The sequence below is a fragment of the Vespa crabro genome, chromosome 21, assembly GCF_910589235.1.
Source record: "Vespa crabro chromosome 21, iyVesCrab1.2, whole genome shotgun sequence".
Taxonomy (NCBI): Eukaryota; Metazoa; Arthropoda; class Insecta; order Hymenoptera; family Vespidae; genus Vespa; species Vespa crabro.
Genome location: NC_060975.1, coordinates 4200730 through 4220111, shown reverse-complemented (window position 1 = coordinate 4220111; position 19382 = coordinate 4200730). Strand labels below are relative to the sequence as shown.

General features: G+C 32.6%; 1 protein-coding gene across 2 annotated transcripts in view; it reads left to right on the top strand.

The window, feature by feature from the left end:
* The window catches only part of LOC124431594 (semaphorin-1A-like), a 288575-nt gene that overhangs the window by 39836 nt on the left and 229357 nt on the right, over positions 1-19382 (top strand). For both annotated transcript variants that reach the window (XM_046979677.1, XM_046979676.1), the window contains exon 2: positions 10536-10729. In XM_046979677.1, the coding sequence (XP_046835633.1) occupies positions 10633-10729 (97 nt within the window). In that variant the 5' untranslated portion in view covers positions 10536-10632. The remainder of the gene's footprint in view (positions 1-10535; positions 10730-19382) is intronic.

Genomic DNA, 19382 nt, shown 5'->3' with positions numbered 1-19382 from the left:
CGTTCCTCTTTTTTTTTCTTCTTTTTTTCTTTTTTTTCTCTCTTTTTTCTTTTTTGTTCTAGAAGTAGAATAAGAGAGGGGGAGCGAGAGAGACAGAGAGAGAGAGAGAGAGAGAGAGAGAGAGAGAGAGAGAGAGAGAGAGAGAGATTGTATAGAATACGAGCTCGAAGAATATAAGGCTCGTGGAAATATGACTCCGCTCATCAGCAATATTTTCTATCTAGAGTGTGTCTTCTCATGATAAAATGTTTATTTAATAACATATCGTTTTATTTCACATCGTCGTTTTCTATTTCTCGTCTTATCATAAGTTATGTCAAGAAGAAAAGAGAAAGGGAATCGAAGCGTATCATCGTAAAGATAAGCAAGAAAATCGGCCGAGAAGAAGAAAGAAAAAAAGAAGAGGAGAGAGAGAAAGAGAGAGAGAGAGAGAGAGAGAGAGAGAGAGAGAGAGACAGACAGAAACAGACAGGCAGAAAAAGAGAGAAGAAGAAGAAGAAGAGAAAGAAAGTAATGATAGAGAGAAAGAAAAAGAGATAAAGAGAGATAGAGAGAAGGCGAATGAAAGTCGAAATGGAGGAGGCGTACCAAATTTTCCGAGTCAAATAAAAGCGGACGCGTTTTTCCAATTTCTTTTAAAGCTGAACATCCTCTTTTCTCGCGCGAGAAGGAAACGGTTTTCTTCTTCCATGGGGGTTCATGAAAGTTTCACGATGCCAACGACGACTACGGATGAGCGATCCTCCGTTCGTTTTGTGCTTCGTCGAGCGTCGTTTTGCGACGCATTCGTAATTCGAAATAACTTCGATGGAGGATGAGAAAGAGGAGGTGGAAGACTTGGAGAAGAAGAAGAAGAAGAAGAAGTAGAAGAAGAAGAAGAAGGAAATAGATCGAAAGGAAACTCATTTCGTTTCTCAACAAAATTCTTCGAGTTACCGTTCGAAAATTCACGATGTGAATTTTATACAGTATTTGTACGTAATGTGGAATTTGCGCCCTATAAGAGAAAATGGCGGAATAAAGGGATAAGATCGATAAAACGCGGGAAATTTGAATACTCGGGAATATCTTTCTTCGTATGTATTTTCTTTTTCTTTTTCTTTTTTTTTTTTTATATCGTTTGTAATCAAGTTTTTCTCTACAATTTAATTGATATAAAATATGTTTAATATTCTTATTCGATAAAATATTTTTATATATAAAGTGTAATGTAATATAAAAAGAAATTACATACACACACAACAATATAAATAATAAGAGAGAGCTATGGTTTTAATTTAAATCTCACAATACCTACAATGGATATTATATATCAATATATCTATATATCTATATTGTATATATTATATATCGAATCTATTGTACATTGCAGATATTCCATATCTATATATCTATAAGATTTGCAGAAAGTACGAAGAAAAGAAAATTCGGTAGAGGTTACTTCAATCAGACACCATATTGCTTTTCATAGTACTACTACTCGCAGAGTATCGCAATCGTAGGACCTCCAGGCTGTCGAAAATAGATACTATTCGGTCTGTATGTCCTTTGGTTTGCTTTCGACGCACGTTCGTCGTCCCTCGAGCCACCGCAGGCTCGTAGAGATTCGTAATATGAATAATTCGCAAGGAATAGGAAGCGTAGTTCGCTCGACAGACTCGAGACCATGAACGTACGAATAAGTGGGAGAGAGATAGATAGAGATATCTGAATATTCCTCGTGATTTGGACCATTTCACCTGCTCGTTTCCACGAGAGGTCACCGCCCTACGTGCATCAAGAGAAGACTCTCTCTCTCTTTCTCTCTCTCTCTCTCTCTCTCTCTCTCTCTCTCTCTCCCTCCCCCTCCCATCCTCCCTTCCTTCCTCCTTCTCTCTTCCTCTCTATATGTGTATAGTTCCTGCACGCCTCTGAATATTCATTCCGTGGAGTTGGCTCTACCGTTTAAATAGCCCGCGCTCTGTTCCGTTCCGTTCCTCTCTCTTTTTCTCTTTCTCTCTTTCTCTTTCTTTTTCTTTGTTCTTTCTTGCGGCTAACTCGATTGGGATGGCGCTACAAACGTTACTTTGTAATTCGCGCTTGGTAAATAGCCACCAGGTATAATATATTAATACATGTGTGATTATTGTGTGTGAGTACGGTTGTGTGTGTGTGTGTGTGGTACGCTTGCGCGCGCGCGTGTTTGTGATTATGTGTATTTACGTATGTAAAGCAGCATTCAATAATGGTCAATTACACGATGACAGAGAAGATCCCTTTTTACCAATCTTGTCTTATCATATGGGAAAAAGTATAACAATGCATAAAACCTTTCTATATATAACAAAGGATCATATTATACGGATTTATATAACATGACACAAAAACTGTGATTTGTGTTCGTATAACATAAGTAAAAAGATAACACGTTAGACTTGTATATCCTAACAAGGATATACAAGTATTTTTTTATGAATTAACTATTACGGTCTTCAAAAATGCAATTTTGTTTTGGTATCTACAAAAAAATTATATATGTAATGTGAAAATTATTATATAATATTTTTATTAGTACATAATTGTGTTTGTATGTTTATAGAATTTATAGAATGTGTATGTTTATAACACGCGATCGCGTGTGTTGTGTGTGTGTGCAATATGTACTAATAACGTATTTAACAATGAAGCACATACCGATCGTAGTGGGGATATCTCAGCATGGGATATTTTTATACTTAATTTCAACATTGTATTCAACAAAAAGAAAAAGACACACGCACATGTACTTTATGCATTAATGCTTTCCGGTACTCATATATTAAAAACAATATTCTTATGAATAAAATAGTTTACTTATATCGATATATTATATAGAATATAATTTATATTGTATAGAATTATTATATTATATTATATTATTATATTATTATATTATAATATTATATTATATAATATAATATTTAGATTATATTATATAGAATATAATTTATAGTTAAAAAAGCAAGAGAAACTGGGGATACGAGATAAGGATTAATAGTTTGTATTGATAAAATAAAAGAAAAAATTTAATAAATAAATTTATTATTATTAATCACGGTTAAATTATTAAACGGTGAGACTTTCGATCGGTTAATATGAATTTATAAAATTTATTTCTATTAAAAATAAAATGGTACGAATGAAGACTGGAAACTTTGGATTAATTAATGAATCTTAAAATGAAGAATTATGAAGGGTGTTTTTTTAATAGAGGGTGAGAATTATTTATTTAATCTTTCTTTTTTTTTTGTTTTGTTTTTTTTTTGTTTTTTTTTTTAACACGAGGGAGATTTAATCTTTATGACGAGTTAATCGATTTCTCTATCATTGATTAATAAATTGAATATCCTCGTTTCTTTTTTGACGATAACGAAAATATATTTTTAGACAAGGTATCGTCCGAAGAAAGAGATGTAATAATGTGAAAATTTTTATAAGCTGTTCCACAGTTGTCGTTTTTGTTTTTTGATAATTGAAAAAATAAAAATTATTTGTACAAATAAATGCCACAAACGACTATGGATATATTTATTTAACGAAATTATGAACACGTGATATCACGTTCCAAAAAAAAAATGAGAGAGAGAAAGTGAAAAAAATTCATCCTGATTTTTCATTTGAACGAACTGCATGGGTTTTAAAAATGTCTATTTTTCATCTGATAGTTTAGCAAAAATTTGACTTGTTATTAATGGAATTAGTTCGGGATGGGGAAATATACGTATACTTTTTGTTCTCCAAATTTACAAAGTTTTCGTTGAAATAATTTTTTGAAAAAAATGCATAGGTCTTCTCCTCCAAATTCACACTTTTGCAAATCACGTTCGTCCATTTGCAAATTAAATTCGATCTTTTTGCAAATCAAGCTTTTTTACGAAATTTTTCCTCGAAGAATATCGCCTATCATCTTATGAAATAAAAATTAACGAAAAAATAAAAGAAAAAAAAAAAAAGAGAAATGCATTCAAAAATAACACTTCAAATCACAATTTATCAAAATTATCCGCTAATTGAATTTATATTTCGTTCTAATCTCAAATCACAGAAAATTATTCTTTCCTATAAATCATTAAAATGGAAGACTACTTAAATATTAATATAACTGAGATCTATCTACAGATACAATCACTTAGTAAGAAATAGAATTGCTCTGATCTTACTTAACTTCGTAAGTAACGGATGTAATGTAATAAGTTTATAATTAATTATAATTAATTATTTTCAATAATTGTATAAATGTTGGAACGCGTTGAAATAAAATTCAATTGTCGTTTAATCATGGATTAATATTGCAACAAATTTTTGAAAATATAATTAAGACTATTGTTACGTACAACGTACATTGAAAATTATGAATTTCTTAATAAACAAATTTACATTCGATTTTACACATTTATTACAAAAGCAATTATTGAAGAAAACAATTGTGTAGAGAAAAAAAAACCTTGATTTGCAAAACGAATGAATGTGATTTGTAAAAATATAGACGCTATCAAACAGACAACACACGAACAAGAAAATTGTATGCGTGTGATGGTAACGAACGATTAATCGATATATACACACGTGTTTGTAAGTCGATATCTTCCGATCGATATTGTGTTAGATAATAGAAGAAATATTCAAAATTTCGATAAAATGTCAATGCCCGGAATTAAAATTATTGGATAAAAATCGAGTGACATGGAACGTATATATGTATATATATATATATATATATATATATATATATATATATATATATATATATATGTATATATGCATACGTATATATATATTCATAGAAGAAACATAGTAATGAAATGGCAGAGAGACGACAGGCTCTGCTCGTTCGCGATGGGAATTTTTGCCGCAAGTAGAAACATCCGCTCGCGATTGAATCACCGAGACAGCCTTTGATGCTGGCCTATGGGTACGTCACTTAAGGTTTTATAAGGTTAAACGTCGCTACAAAGTAGAATATGTCGTACGACATCTTAATCTTCCTTATCCTCTTCGTATAAGAAATATCAAATGATATTATTTTAAAATGTCATTAAAATTAAAATTAAAAAATGATATTATTTTAAAATTTTTAAAAAGAATATCAATCTAAACAACATATATATATATATATATATATATATATATATATATATGTTTATGTGTGCATATTGTTATTTAAACGAATTGTTAAAAATATCTGTTAAAATTGTATTTAAGATGGGATCGTGTTTCATTTTGAAGCTACTTTATATAGATTTCGATTAATTCGTACCTGTCACATCGATCAGGCGAATTTTATTTAAGAAAAGAAAAAAGAAGAAAGGAAAAAATACAAAAAAAAATAAAAAAGTGAGAGAGAGAGAGAGAGAGAGAGAGAGAGAAAGAGAGAAAAAAAAAGAGAAAAACGGTTGAATCCCGTTGCTTGTGCTAGTCGCGATTCAGGTGTTCCAGAAGGAAAACTCATCGTTGGGGCTGGCGATCGATCATCGTTTCTTATCGACGTCGAGACCGATACGTTCTCGTAAAATGCTTTGTCGTGGATGGATCGTTATTTTGATAAATGTCCGATACGTGGAATCTGGGCTAACGAGAACGATCTAGAGTGTTATTCGCTAAGAAAAACGATTACTTATTCGAGAACTAATTATTTGAAAATTTGGATTGTTGTCAAACGAAAGAAAAAAAGAAAGAGAAAAAAAAATGAAATATATTCAAAAAAAAAAAAAAAAGGAAAGGGATAAAAAAGTAAATATTATTTATCGGATTATTGTTAAAAAAAGAACAAAAAAATACTATCAATACTATCAAAATACTATTAAAAATAAAGAAAATATTATCAATTGCATCGTGTAGAATGCGGAATAACGGGTGCGTATAAGAGAGAAAGCCACAGTGAAAGTTCGATATCTTTTATCCTTTTTATTTTTATTTTTCTTTTTCTTTATTTTCTATCATTTTTTTCCTTTTCTTTGATCATCGATATTATTTATTAACAATATTCGTTTATTTTGCAATAAAGTGAAAAACTGCAAGGTCCGTTTTGAAAAAAAAAAAAAGAAAAAAGATAAAGAAATTCTCATGAAAGAGGATAGAGAAAGAGGAAGAGAGAAAGTAGTTTCTGATACACGAGAGATTCAGTACAGTGTAGTATGGTATAGTAGTGGCTTAGGATGATTCAAGAAGGTGCACTTGCGACGAGATCGACGTTACTTATTAATCACCGCCGGCTGCAGTTTCAAAGACCGTTGGTAGTCTCATTCATCGTGGCCGTCGCACGGATATTTTTTTACTCCTTTTTGGCGCCTTTCATCTGCTAGACTTATCTCTCCTCTACCTTCTTCCAATCCGTGTTTTCTCTCTCTCTTCCTCCCTCCTCCTCCCTCTCTCTCTCTCTCTCTCTCTCTCTCTCTCTCTCTCTTACTTTCTCACTCTATATCTATCTATCTTTCTTTTTGCGAAGCTCCGGCAAACTTTTTTCTAAAAATTCGTTCGTTGTACGATCGATAGTAACGAATTTCAGGACGGTCTGCTTACGCTTGGTCGAACGACGAGAATCGTGTTTTCTGCAAAAGAAAAAAAAAAATATATATATATATATATATGTATATGTAAAGAAAAAAAAATGATAATAATAATAATAATAATAAAGAGAAAACGTTATGATTCGTATCGTATCTACATTAAAAAGTAAACGTCTGAAAAGGATTTTTCGATATCTCAAATAAGTTGAATATTTTTTTGTCTCCCCCGTATTCGATTCGATACCTATAATCGTTTCGTTAAAATGCATAAAACCAATTCGCAAAGAACATTCGTCTTGTTCGTTAACCTCATTTTAAATGTCTATCTGTGTGTAAGGATTTGAATCGTTTCTTCTGATATGTATAGACAAGGCTCTATGAATTTTTTATATCTTTCAAATTCTTACCGTTATCGATACTTTCCTAACGAGTCTTTGAATTTCTTATATGGAAAAAAAAAGAAATAAAAAGAAAAAAAAAACAGAAAAATAATAATTTTTATCAAACAAAGCCAAACTTTTGTGTCTCTGTGTATATGTTTTATTATCATATGAACATATATTTATGAATATATATTTACATATTTTAATTCTATTACCTGATACTGGAACAATTTGAACAGTATTTATTAGTTCAGAGTTTCTCGTGAAGTCACAAATGCGAGTTAACAAAAAAAAAAAAAAAAAAAAAAAAGAAAGAAATTGCAAAATTGCAAAATTGCAAACGGGAGGAAGAGAATATAACCTTCTAAAATTTATCAGTTAGGTATTCCGCCATTCGTGCGGTCTACCGCCATTGCGGTATCACGTGATTTTGGTTGAACACAAAATTGTCCGATAGAGGCGTTCGTCATTTTTTTAATTTCACGCTTTTCTGATACTAACGATCCTTCGATTATACCTTTCTTTATGATCGCATAATTCTTTATATTTTCTTTTCTTTTTTCTTTTTTCTCTCTTTTCTTTTTGTTTCTTTTCTTTTCTTTTTCTTTTTCTTTACCCAGCCGAGAATTTGCTTTTCGTTTTATTAAGAAGACAGATGTTCGATGCGCTCCAGCTTATAAATTATGCATTGTGTTATCGCGCGTACGCGCACTACTGTGCATTATGAATACACACTTCAAAGCGGAGAGTGCAGGAGCGCGAATCAAATTCAAATTAAAATCTTCGTGGTGCGCGCCATCGCCATAGTCCTTGTTGTCGTTATCCGCTCTTCGAAATAACTCGACGTATACTATATATATATCTCTCTCTCTTCCTTTTTCTCTTTCTCTCACTCTGTTTTCTTCCGTATCCAAATCTCTCTCTCTCTCTCTCTCTCTTTCTGTTTTCTTTCGTATCCATCTCTTTCTCTCTCTCTCTCCCTCTCTCTCTCTCTCTCTCTCTCTCTCTCTCTCGGCCTTTCTCTTCTCTTCTTTGTAATGAAAATATGTTGACACAGGTGGAAGTACCATTCTAGCCGCGAGGAAAACGCGCGGAGTCCGTAGCTTTTTGTCGTCCACGTACCGCGAACATCGCGATAACTTTGTTGTGTCAAAATCATGGCCTCGGTGCTACGTACGTTCCCAAGCGTTTTACGCGCTCGAACGTCGCTTATTGTCGTTCCCTTATTTTTATCCTGTATATCCTGTACTGTACATTTTATTTTTCAATGTTTTTAATTCCTTCCTCATACTTTCCCCCCCCCCTCTGCTCCCTTGTTTTTCCTTTTTCCTTTCTTTCTTTCTATCTTTATTTCTTTATTTCTTTATGTCCCTTTTTTTCTCCCTTTTTTTTTCTATTTTTCTTTTCTTGTCTTCTTTTTCCTTTTCTTTTTTTTTTTTTTTTTTTTTTTTTTTTTAAAGTTCTATTTCCCTGTGTTGATAGTCGTTTCGTTCTCTGCTCGTTCGTTCGTACGAAATGGAATCAAACGGCCGAAAGAGTTTGCTATTTTCCTAACACGATGGAGAAATGTCGCTGAACAATCGCAAATTTTCATGATATTTATTTCCGCATTGGTAATAGTAGTAGTAGTAGTAGTAGTAGTAGTGGTAGTAGTAATAATAATAATAGTAATAATAATAATGATAATACTATGATAATAATAATAATAATAATAATAATAATAATAATAATAATAATAATAATAATAATAATACGTATTATAGAGGGTAGATGAAAAAAGTTGGTGGAAAGGCAAGAAAGTTCAGTCCGCTAATTAAAATCACGAGTATGATCGATCGTTACGTATCGCGGATATTAATCTTAATGAGCCTAGTCTAATACTGTCTTCCTTTTCGTCCTTCGTTGTCATCGTCGTTATGGTGATGGTGGGAGTAATAATGGTGGAAGAGCTTGCGGGAATATATATATATATATTTTTTTGCTCCGAACTTTGACCTTTTTCCGAAGTTTGTCCGTGTACTCATTTAAATTTCTCGCACAATTCCGCGATTTCAAAGAACGACGCAAAGAAAAGAGTGAAATATCTCTTCGCTCGTTTACGACGAAATATCGAATAGAAGACTGTATGGATCTATAGATCAATTTTCTCTTTCTTTTTTTTTCTTTCTCTATCAATCTATTTGTCTATTTATCTATGTATGTATCTATTTTTCTATCTTTCTCTCTTATCTGGAAAGTAGAACAAGTCACGCCTATATATTTATATGTATATAGATAAATACACGCGTTCACGCAGACACATGTCCAAGCGCGCGCGCGCGCGCACACACACACACACACACACACACACACACACACACGCATATATATATATATATATATATCTATACGCATAGATATTTGTATTTTAAATTACTCGACGATCGCTCTCTTCTATTCGACGTTCGGCCAATGAAAATGGCGCGGATCATTTTACGCTTCGATAATAGATAATCTATTTGATAAACGTATCTACCTAATAAAGAACGCGAGTTTATATCCGACGACGGGCGTAGCGAGTAATCTATTTATTAAAATCCATCGTTAGCCGAAAGATTTATGCATCGATCGATCCGTTAAATTCAATTTTGGCGATAAGGTATTAAATTTCCCGGCATACCTAGTTATATCCTGCCTATCGAAAAATATTCGCCCGTTCGAGCGTGCGTTTATAATGGAGTGCGTTGTAACGCGATGTAAATGTGTTTTGGATCGCGAACCGTGAACGATAGCGATGGATTATTATCGTTAAGCCGTGGGGAAAGCGTCAAATTAATTTATACCAACGAGAAGCAGCATTGAGTGCTTTGTGCACGTGTATGCACACGCACGCAAACACACACGTACACATACACAAAATATATTTATGCTGTGTCCTATGCAAAACATTCGATTTCTTAGCTAATCGTAGATGAGTTTGAAGAATATATAATTCGTCTACGATGCCTCAGGACGAATAGAAACTTGCCGACCTTTTTGAATAATGAACGTCGTCGTACTCGTAGTGCTTCGTCATCTTTATATATATATATATATATATATATATATATATATATATATATATCCCTCTCATTCTCGTTATAGTTCAAGTCGGTGGTCTTTTCTACTTCCTTCGTTAGATCCTTTCCTTTTATCCTTCCTCTATCCTTCCTTTACTCACTTTCTTATCTTTCCTAGCACGCGCTGACGTTGGTATAACAGAATGACTACTATATATATACATATATATATATATATATATATATATATATATATATATATTTCTATCTCTTTCTTTTTCTTTTCATCTCTTTCTGTCTTCTTCTTCTTTTTCCCCTTCTCTCTCTCTCTCTTTCTCTCGGCTCTAACTTAGAAGATTCTAAATCCTCTCTTAAAGAGAGACTTATGGCTCTACTATTTGAATTAGCATCGTCTGAAAAATTCATGGAATCTTTCTCGCGAGAGAATCGAGAAAAAAAAAGCAGATAAAGAGAGAGAAAGAGAGAAAGAGAGAGAGAGAGAGAGAGAGAGAGAGAGAGAGAGAGAGAGAGAAAGATAAGAAAAGAAACTTTAATAAGTTTTTCTAACGATCTTTCGAATTTTGTTACAGGGATGACGATCCGGGCAGCAATGTCGAGGCTGGAGAGTTATCGCTGATCCTAAGGACGCAGGACCTTAGGCCGTAGGTCGTCGGACTCGCTTCCACGATGAGCGCATCACTACGGATTTTGGCGTTGATCGGCTTAGCCGCGCAAAACGTGGCTTGGCCGCAGGATCCCGTTCCCAGGCTTCACGTCAAGCATCGTGAGTAATGTGGCATTATACCTCGCAATGATATCTTGCAAGCTCTATCGACTTAAATTAAAAAGAAAAATTCATCTCAGATAGAAAATAATAATGAAAAATCAACAAATTTTTTTTTCTTTCTCCTTTTCTTTTTTTTTATTTTTTTATTTTTTTATTTTTTTTTTTTATTTTTGAGATAATAAAAAAAGAACAAAAATTTTGTGTCGGATTCTTCCCTTAAAATAACGATAAAAATTAAAGAAAGCAAAAAAGAAAAAGAAGAGCATAAATCGATGTGTAAATTATTATTTATCAACAGTTACGTAAATAAATTATTATATTTATCAATAATACGTCCCTCGATAAATTTATGCCGACATTATCTCACTTATCGCGTATCGAAATAAAACTAAAATAATATTTATGTAAGCCCGAATCTAGTTCTATGACAGATACATACAACGTACACAATTTAGTTTCCCTTATTAGAGCGAAAATATATACGATATTGTACTTATTATACTCATATATTTTAGAACCGTCTACGTTTCTAATCTTCTTATGATCTTAAGAGAGTCAGTTAAAACTATAATTTAGCATATTCGGAGCAGTGAAAGATTTACGAACATATTATGTATACGTCCTTACGATCTTTAAATCGGTTGATTGTAAAGCCGGACAACGTGAAGCTTCTCTCTCAACGGAAGAAGAAATAACATACTGGAGCTTTGAAAGACCAGCTGGTTTACTCTTAAAGGTCTTAAGGGTGCCAATCTCAAGGAGTTTTCAAACATACCAACTTGAACGTAAGAATTACATATAGATACGCGTAATCAAGCAAATAAACATACGTATGTTGATATAGGTTGGATAGATTTCGTGCACCTGTGGATTCGATCATAAAATGATTTGAGGGTTAAAAGTAGGACAAGTTCTGAAATGTGAACTCTCTCTTTCTCTCTCTCTCTCTCTCTTTCTCTCTTTCTCTCTCTTTCTCACTCTCTCTCTTTCTCTCTCTCTTTCTTTTGGTAGAATAAACGAGAGAGAGAGAGAGAGAGAGAGAGAGAGAGAGAGAGAGAGAGAGAGAGAGAGAGAGAGAGAGAGAAATAGGGCTTACAAGGGGGTTAACGACCGGTCGAAATCCGTGAGCGAATACGCCCTCGTAGCTTTTGACGCGGATCAAATATTGGCGTGTGTCGCGTGCGTCGAGCATCACTGCGGCCGCTTTGGTAAATCCTATCGAGTATTCAATTACGGTAGAAGCGACGCTCACTCGCTCGCGAGTAAGCGAGTGAGTGAGAATGAAAGAGAGAGAGAGAGAGAGAACGAGTGAGCCACACAGTGACACCACTGTCGATGCACTGTCTGTCTCTTCTGTATAGCTAGTTGCCATAGAGTTAGCTCAGAGATGAAATTGGCCAGGCTTGTGTATCGTGATTCGGGACTACGAGAAGACATATGTATCTGAATTGTGTGTATGTGTGTTTGTATATGTGCATGTGTATATTTATGTATGTATGTATTGTACTTTAACGCTCGACTTTCAATATCTATTTTACGAGCCACCTGGTATATAAACCTCTTTTGGTATTTCCTTCTATCGGTATTATACATTTTAATTCTCTTTTATTTACAAATCGATCTATTGGATCTTTTCCTTCCCTCCTGTCTCTTACGCCTACACTTATATCTACACCTACATCCCAGTGGTTTTATTTCGTTAATGCGATTGGTTCTCTCCCTATCCATCCTTTTCCCCTTCCACCCTCTCCCCTCCCACACACACTCTCTCTATCTTTTTCATTGATCGAAAAGCAACACGTCGTTGTCTGATTTAAATTTTTCTTTAATCCTTTTTTTCTTATTTTTTTTCTTTTCTTTTTTTTTTGTTTTTTCTTTTTTCTTTCTATCCTAATGTTTCTTTTTTGACGTCGTTATTGTTTTGTCGAGAAACGTAAAACAAAGTGAAAACCGAGAAGAAACGTTCTCCGTAACACGAGATACTCCGTGAGCGTAAAAACGGAGACACGGTGTCGCCTTTTTCGTAAATAAAACGTTGGTAAATCATTTAGAGAGAGAGAGAGAGAGGAGAGAAAGAAAGAAAGAGAGAGATAAAGGTTAAGAGTTCCATGAACCTCGGTGAGCGGTTTGAAATTCAAAACGGGAGGAAGTTTCGTAGGTATATCGTCGAATTTGTGATAAGAGGAGGGTTAGTTAAACGTTTCGATAAGCCGATGCGCTTTTTGCATCGGCCAAAGTCTTACTACGAATCTTACATATACATGATATAGGAACTTATGTATGTATGTATATACGTAAAATGTATATACATAGATAAATACATACGTTGGTATGTAGGTTAGCCATTCGTATCGCTACGATGCGGAAGCCGTACACTCGACTGGCTTTTGCGAAGAGTAAGTAAGCTCGTTAGGACTCCGAAGAACTTTGTTAAGCTCTAGAAAGTAAAAGAGAGTAAGATATATATATATATATATGTGTGTGTGTGTGTGTGTGTGTGTGTATATATAAAAAAGTATAAACGAAATATCGACTGCGTTTTTCAGGAAATACGAAACTTTCGGATGAGCCGGTTCTTTCAATGGCCAAACTTCGGTTAGAAATTTGATCGATGAACCATCGATCGACATTATGAACATTTCATCGTAGTCGTCGTCTAGTCGAAAAAGTAGTAAAGCTCCTCGATAACGATTCGACCTAATCGAATAATTATTATTCGTATCTGTATACATTACTCGTGGAGTTCAAAAGTCTATTTTATTATTGAACTCGACGTAGACAACGTAAAAGAGAAAGACGTAGAAAGCTTTCTTATCCGGGGAGATATATATATATATATATATATATATATATATATATCTGTCGCGTAAATAATGATTATAGCTAAAATCGACATTGCTTTATATTTCTCTCTTGGAACGCCATATCTCTTTCTTAGTCGAGTTACAGGGGACCCATCTCTCTTTCTATCTCTCTATATCACTCTCTTTTTCTCTCTTTCTTTCTTTCTTTTTTTTTATATTGTAGCAAGATCGTAAAAGTACCCCAGTTTCATATTCGAGAGATGCGAAAGATAAAAAGAAAGAGAATGAGAGATACAGAGAGAGTGAGAGAAAGAGAGAGAGAGAGAAAGAGAGAGAGAGAGAGAGAGAGAGAGAGAGAGAGAAAAGAGAAGGGAAGGGAAGACAAAAATAAAGGAAAAAAATCAAAAGAAAGACAGAAAAGATAAAGATAAATGTACAGAGAAATACGGAAAATACGCAAAATGCACATATGGGATATATAGCCCACGAACGAATGTTACATACATACATATGTAACATTCGTTCGCGTAATTTTACCTAGTTCTCAGATACGTAAGTAAGTAAATACATATGTGTGTGTGTGTATGTGTTCTTTACATATAAGTTCTCGTTTATTCTGCGTATCACGATAATGGCCGATATTGAACGATAACCGATCGAAAATGATGTTACGTAAGAGCGTACAATATCAACCAGTTAATGATTTGACGGATATTCGCTAGCGGAAAGCACCGATTGTAGTAACGTCGAATCGCGATTCGACTCAGTCCGACGCTTTAACGACTAAATGGATATTCTTGAGTATATGTATATGCGTGTACAGATGTCGGGATGTCCTCTCTCTTTCTCTCTCTCTCTCTTTCTCTCTCTCTCTCTCTCTCTCTGTATATATATATATATATATATCTTTCTCTCTATCACTATCTCTTTCTCTATCTGTCTGTTCTGCTGCTATTCTGCTGTCTCTGTATATGTATCTATGTATCTATGTTCTATGTATCTATGTATGTATGTATGTATGTATGTATGTATGTATGTATGTATGTATACGCGTTTGTGCGCATGTTAGTCTCTAAAAGCGGTACTTACTTTCTCGTGCTTCCGTCCTAAATCCTATCCAGAAAACGAGCTACGTGAATCTCTTCTTTTCTATATTCTATCTATATCTATATATAAGCCACGCAAAGACTTGTCAAATCGATTAACCTCATATAACGAAATGGTCGAGAAATGTGATGAAATAATATAAACTGCTTTTGTAAAATTCCCGTTTAAAATATGAATCGAAATAAACGTTTTATAAATGTATATAAAAGGGGGGATCGCTTTTGCATTCGAATTGCGTTATTGGAACGATTTACATTAGAGTACGGAGTTAATTTGTTTGACTTTTGGAATAAATTATTTTTTATTCGATGGCCAAAAAAACTATCATTTAACTATATTAAATAATGGAAATTAAAGAAATTTATTATAAATATGAAAAGTGATGGCTTTACTGAGTAATTTTTTATACTTAAATTAAAAAAAAAAATTCAAAAAGTAGAGTTAATTAATTAGGCTTCTGAATAGCTCATATCTCTCTCTCTCTTTCTCTTTCTGTCTCTCTCTCTCTCTTTTTCTTTCTTTCTTTCTTTCCCTTTTTCTCTGTCTCTAGCGTTGAAAATTGAAAAGTAAATCTAATGATCAAGTTAAATCGAAGTAATCGATCTCGCTGGTTCTAATCGGCATAGAATATTAATTGATCATGAATAATGTGATCTCAAATTTCTATTGAATATTGAAATCTTCGATTCCAATATTTTCCATTAGATTAGAATTTTTAGGGATGATGTAGTCCATATTGTCGCGCATTTGATAATAATTTAGAAACATGTACTGTTCCAGACAGTTAGAATTAATAAATATTTTTACGTTTGCCGGATTTTTTTATAAGTACTTAACTATTTTTTCTATCAAGTGACAAGGATATATTTTTCTGTCGTTTTCTTTTTATTTGTTCTTTTTCTGATTCGTTTTTTTTTTTTTTTTTTTTTTTTTTTTTTTTTTTTTTTTTTTTTTTTTTTTTTTTTTTACAGTAACAAATAATTATAACTATTAAATGGCTATAGTTATATATAATTATAACTAGTAAATGTGTATTGAAAGCTGAATAATTAAAGCTGAAAATTGTATTAGCATTATAAAAAGTTTATCTATGCTTGATATGTTTCTATAAGTATTGTTGAATGAAATAATTAATTAGAGAAAATTGAATCGTTTATTTCCACGTGTTAAATAATATGAGACTTTTTATTGCTGTTCGTTAAAAATCACACGTTATACACGCTTAATATAAGATATTTTTCTAGATTTGGATTTAAAGATATTTTTCTAGATTTAGATTTAAATCTCTTTTATTTTATTTTTATTTTTTACATATATTTCTTTTTTTTCGTTAAAAAGAAAATGAACTAAAATGAGTTTGATCAAAGGAAATGTAAAAAAGAGTCAGGCAGCGGAATGATAGTCCACCATATTCTTTCGTAAATGACACATACAGAGAGAGGGAGGGAGAGAGAGAGAGAGAGAGAGAGAGAGAGAGAGAGAGAGAGAGAGAGAGAGAGAGAGAGAGAGAGAGAGAGAGAGTAATAGAGAAAAAGAGAGAGAGAGAGAGAAAAGGGGGGGGGAGAAGAAAAGAAGTAAAAAACGTTTCTTTAACTCGTTTCGTGTCACATCAGTAGAATGTTGAATAAGAGAAATATCATGATAAAAAAAAGACAAAGAGAGAGAAGGGAAAATTTTAAAGGAAAGTTAATCGTTGAAAAGGAATAGTTAGGAAAAAGAATGAAGAAAGAAAGTGAGAGAGGCAGAGAGAGAGAGAGAAAGAGAAAGAGAAAGGAATAGAGATAGAGAAACTAAGTGGACAGCTATGACGATTTCGATTAAGTGGATTTTCCGGAACCTTTCAAGCGCAGCGATTTTGAAAAGACGAAGAAAAAAAAGAAAGAAAGAAGGAGATATAGAATAGAGAGGTGGAAGATAGTAGAAAAAGGAGGAAGAGAACGTGTTTCGATTTGATTGATCGTCCCGCGGGAAAACTAGCGATGTTTCTCTCTCTCTCTCTCTCTTTATTTCTATCTCTATCCACGTGACCGTTCCTATCTACGTGTCCGCTTGATTCCGCGTGGAGCGAACGTCCTTCCTTCCATCGTAGATCCCCGTCGATCCCCGTCGATCCATGACCCGCGCACATTCTCTAGAATGCCGTCCTACGACGGATAGATTTATTAATGTCTTGGGATCGTACGCTCTTGGGAATGACGGGAAATCGATAAGATGCAGGGAGCCTCTCGCTCACTTCTTCAGCTTCGGCACAATAAAATTGTATTACGAATAAATGATCGGGAGACTGAGGTAAACTTCGTTCCCATTGTCATCGGAAAACTTCGAAACGTTTACGAGACAGCAATGAAGAAGAAGGAGGGGAAAAAAAAGGAAAGGAATTTCTCTCTCTCTCTCTCTCTCTCTCTTTTTCTTTTTTTGTCTCTTCCTCTTTTTTCTTTTTTTCTTTTTTTCTTTTTTCTTTTTTTTTTTTTTTTTTTCTTTCGCTATTTATGACCTTAGAAATGTGTCGATACATTCCATGGATAGCGGTGGGGGTTTTCCGGGATGTTGTTCTTCGAAGCTTTATTTTATGGCGTGGAAAATTCTTTGATTACGATACTTTCCGTGTTATATAAAAACGTATTATACAAGTCGGCTAGATTTTATAGAAAAATATTGTAGGGTTATGCATTTGTTTGGAAAATATATATTTATAAATTATGTAGTTCTTCTTTCTGTTTTCTTTTCCTTATTGTTCTTTTTCTTCTTTTCTTTTTTTTTTCTCAAACAATGTACACGTCATAAATTTCTAATCATCTTTAGAATTTTTCTCTTTATGATTCAAAAAAACGTATTTGTTATAATATAAAGTAATATTTACAAAGTTCAAATAAAAAGTTAAATTATATGTTAATAATATTTTCTCTTTTTCTTTTTTTTTCTTTCTTTAATTTAGAAATTTAAATACATTAATTAATTAGTAAACTCACATATAATGAAGTGGGCATACATTTGTCTGTGTTATACGAGTCACGTGGATCATATAAATGTGGAAATATATATTTATAAAAAATTTATAACAAGGTTATTATAAGATATGTGAATTTCTAGTCAACGTAAAAATAAATTTGTTGTAATGTAAAGATTATTATAAAGTTATAGAATTATATATATATATATATATATATATATATATATATATATATAAAATTTATTTAATATTTTTTACGCAATAGTACGTTCGCTCGGTAATAATAGTCAGTTATAATTATAAATTATAATTGTTACCTATCATTGACAATGAAATGATTATTTTTTAAATGTATGAATCATTTAAAAAGGATGCAATGACATTCATTTAATGAAATAAATTTTTTACTTTAGTCAATATGCTACTTATCCTATTAATCAATGAAAAATAATATCAATTAATATGTTACACCTATATACAGAGTGTCTTGAACTATTTGGCCAATTATCTCTGATCTTATAAGTTTTATAAACAAATGTTTCAAACAAAAGTTATTAGGTTTTGAGAGAGAAATGTAATATGTATTACTGTTATTTCACAGAGAGTGCTATTGTTAAGATATAAAAATCCTAATAATTTATTTAATATCAATAGGATCGGAGATATTTGATCATATCGTTCAAAATAAGACACCATTTATATAACTGAGGGAAATATGATCTTCAGAATTAAAAATATTTAAGTTTAACTTTTTCGGTAGGATCATTGACTTTAATTGATAACCGCTGAATATATAAATAGTGTTATATCAAAAACAATAGAAATACTTAAGATGGTCAAATTAGATCAAACACATATCGTTACAGTTATATACAACTTTTAAGTACTAAAATGAATAATGTAAGTAAAACTTTATTTATTGAAAGTAGAAAGTAGATTATTTGAAAAATAGTAACAGATGGATAATATTAAACCACTTTAGAGATTATATTGATGTAGATTTATGAAATGTTACGAATGACGAATAAAAGTAAGACATTTTATCTATTAGTAGTTATAAATTGAATATAAATTATTAGTTTAATTATAATAACGAAACAAATTATTTCGATATTTAACCATGTTATACGAGTCTTTTCTTTCAATCTTTTTTTTTCAATCATTTTTTTATTGTACGATGATTCACTATATATATATATATATATATAATATATTATTTATATAATATTTTATATATATATATAAATAATATAAAATAAATTTTTAACATAAAAAAAGAGAAAATAAATGATAAGCGCAAACACTGATTCCAAAGATAGACTTTTTCTGCTTACGAATGAAAAAAAAAGAAAAAAAACTAGCGCAAAAAAGTTACTGTAGATATTCGTCGGTTGCAAGTTGGAATGGCGTAAAGATGAAGCTTTCCGGCGCGCGTTCACCGGAAAAAGGAGAGAAATCTCGATTTATATGCGCGTGTATGTACACATGACGAGGCTTGGAGAATAGTGAGTTGAGAGAGCAAGAGGATGAGAGAGGGAGGGAGAGAGAGAGAGAGAGAGAGAGAGAGAGAGAGAGAGAGAGAGAGAGAGCGAGAGAGAGAGAGAGAGAGAGAGAGAGGAGAGGAAGGGAACGAGGTAAGGTCGGTCGAATATCCATGTGTTACGAGGGAATCGAATAAAAGCGTCATATGGGAGGAGAAGGAGCATGGCCATAATCCATATTCCAATTTTTCCTACACTATCTTTCCTCTCTTCGAACGTTTATCGAATCAATGCCTTTAAAAAGTTTC